Source organism: Eutrema salsugineum, unplaced genomic scaffold (genome assembly GCF_000478725.1).
Source record: "Eutrema salsugineum unplaced genomic scaffold, Eutsalg1_0 scaffold_12, whole genome shotgun sequence".
NCBI lineage: Eukaryota > Viridiplantae > Streptophyta > Magnoliopsida > Brassicales > Brassicaceae > Eutrema > Eutrema salsugineum.
Window position 1 is genome coordinate 9,438,262 of NW_006256895.1, and position 2,480 is coordinate 9,440,741.

Sequence of the window (2,480 nt, forward strand, 5' to 3'; positions counted from 1 at the left end):
ATGAAAAAGGAAAATTTCCGAGTAAAGAAAAGAAATTTCCGAGAAGAAAGGAAATTGCGAAGAGAAAAGGAAAACGAGAAGACCGACTTAGGAGGTATATATAAAGGAAGAGGAATCGACTCCAGAAGACACAAGAAATTCCCGAGAGACTTGGGGACTGAGAACTCAAGGCATTCATTATCTTCTTAGTTTCCTAAGTCTTAGTTCGTTTATCATTTACATAAACGAACTCAGTTGTATTCTCGACTGATCTAATAAAATCTGAGTTTCCGATCTAAATTACTGTTTTGCCCCTTGTGTGATATTCATATATCAACAATTGGCGCGCCAGGAAGAGGTTTTAACAGAAAATTCAGTTTTAGATCGGATTTCGGAAAAGATTGATTCAGCAATGATGGACCCTGTCAACGTCCACGACGAAAAGAACCCTCTCGGCCAGGAGAACGGCGACAACCAAGCTCCCGCAGAGCAAACAGGAAGAACCCCTGGGGAGACTCTTGGAACCAAGACCGGGCAGACTTCCCCGGCCGTAGGAGCCCTTGGAACCGAATTGCTGCTCCAGGTGTTCAATGCGCAGTTCAAAGCTATCCACAAAAGGAGCGAATAGCGCTTCCACAAATGGCGGCACAATTCGCCGAGCTCAGCCAAACCCGAACTCCCCTGCGAGTTTGTAACATCATTGACGATCTCAATACAGAGAACGATCCAACTGGAACTATGCGATCTACTGCTATCGGGTTGGCAAACGCAACACCGCCAGATCTGAGTCGTGACGCTGAGTTCGAAGCAATGAAGACATAACTCCGCCAAATCACTTCAAAAATTCATCAGGCAACGAGCGCCGCACCGGAGATCGATCGCGTCATTCAGGAAACGCAGAAGACACCCTTTACACCGCGCATAGCCGGAACGCCTGTCAGGCACCTGGAGAAACTCAAAATCAAGATCTACGAAGGTAATACTAACCCCCGACACTTTTTGACCTCGTTCGGAATCTGCATGAACCGATACCAATTCAGGTCAGCCAAGGAGAAGGATGCGGTCCAGTGCCAGCTGTTTGTCGAAAGTTTGGGAGGAATAGCTCTCGATTGGTTCTCGCGACTCGAGGCGAACTCAATAAACAATTATAAGGAGCTAACAACGGCTTTTGTTAAGCACTTCTCCATGTTCATCGGACAGAACACCAAGAACTCCGAACTATGGCAAATAGCTCAAAGAGTAAACGAGAGCCTTCACGACTTCATCCACCGCTTCAAAACGATTATCGCTAACTGCATGGTCAGCGATGAAGCCGCCCTCTTATGTCTACAGAAGGGAGCTCGGATAAAAACAAGCTTCCGAAGCGCAATCAAAAACAATCCTCCGCAGACCTTGGAAGACGCATTACACCGACCTAACACTTACATCGCGGAAGAAGAGGAGGAGGCAGCTCACGAACAGAGCTATTCGGCAAAACAACCCGAACGACCAAAGACTGATGCTTATGAACCGCAATCAGGTTACGGCAAACGGTATGAGAATCGCAAAAAATTCTACGCCAACGCCATCCAACAACCAACCAAGCAGAGGAACAATAAATGGATCCGTAGCGATGAAGACCAAGACGAGTTGCTATTCTGCGAATTCCATAATCGCAAACGACATAGCACCGAAGACTGCAGACATCTGCGGGAGTACCTGCTCGTACAGTACCGGAAAAGACAAATTTCACTCGACGACCTCCGTCATTCAACCGCAAACAAGTCGCCCCGAACAAACAATACACCGCCCGAGAACACCATCACAAAGGATCTACCGGCTTTACCACCGCCTCCGCCAAATCCACACACTCAGCCCGAGCAACCGAAACACAACCACGATGAGCCCGCACCAGACAACCATATCCCCGAAGCTAGGAAACGCGTCAACATGATCATGGGAGCTATCGAAGCCTACAGTTATTCATTTCGGGCCATCAAGGAGTACAGCAAACAGGCCGCAACCGCGCCTAAACTCCAGCATGATCCCCCGAAAGGAACCCCTTTGATATTTACCAAATGGACTGTACAAACCACACAACGATGCTCTCTTCATTGAACTCCTTCTTGATGACGCCGAAGTTAGCCGTATCCTCATCGATACCGGCAGCTCGGTCAACATAATCTTCAAAGACGCATTGGACCAGCTCGACATCCCATCGGATAAAATCGAACCTTTCATCGAACCTCTCACAGTATTTGACGGCGAACGCTGCATGACGGTTGGCACGGTCAAAATCCCGATCTACCTCGTCGAAGTTACGAATATCATCCAGTTCCTCATCCTCGACAAACCGGAAATCTACAATGCTATTCTCGGTACACCTTGGCTCCATGCGATGAAAGCATTTGCTTCCACATACCACCAGTGCCTCAAATTCCCAACTCCAGACGGCATCTACACTCTCCGAGGTAACCAAGCCGTCGCCCGATCGTGTTACATCAACGAATGCTAGCTTCGCT

General features: G+C 48.1%; 1 protein-coding gene across 1 annotated transcript; it reads left to right on the plus strand.

The window, feature by feature from the left end:
* The first annotated feature begins 394 nt into the window (after positions 1-394).
* LOC112089194 lies at positions 395-2,076 on the plus strand. The gene is made up of 2 exons (XM_024160174.1): positions 395-562; positions 832-2,076. Exons 1-2 carry the CDS (start codon positions 395-397, stop codon positions 2,074-2,076), a joined length of 1,413 nt encoding a protein of 470 aa, XP_024015942.1.
* Positions 2,077-2,480: the final 404 nt, after the last annotated feature.

What these genes read in the sequence shown, in the direction of transcription:
- LOC112089194 (XM_024160174.1), top strand. Translation starts at nt 395, where the DNA reads ATGGACCCTGTCAACGTCCACGACGAAAAGAACCCTCTCGGCCAGGAG. An exon ending in GAACCGAATTGCTGCTCCAG is followed by an intron (nt 563 to 831) that starts GTGTTCAATGCG and finishes AAAATTCATCAG; the next exon opens with GCAACGAGCGCCGCACCGGA.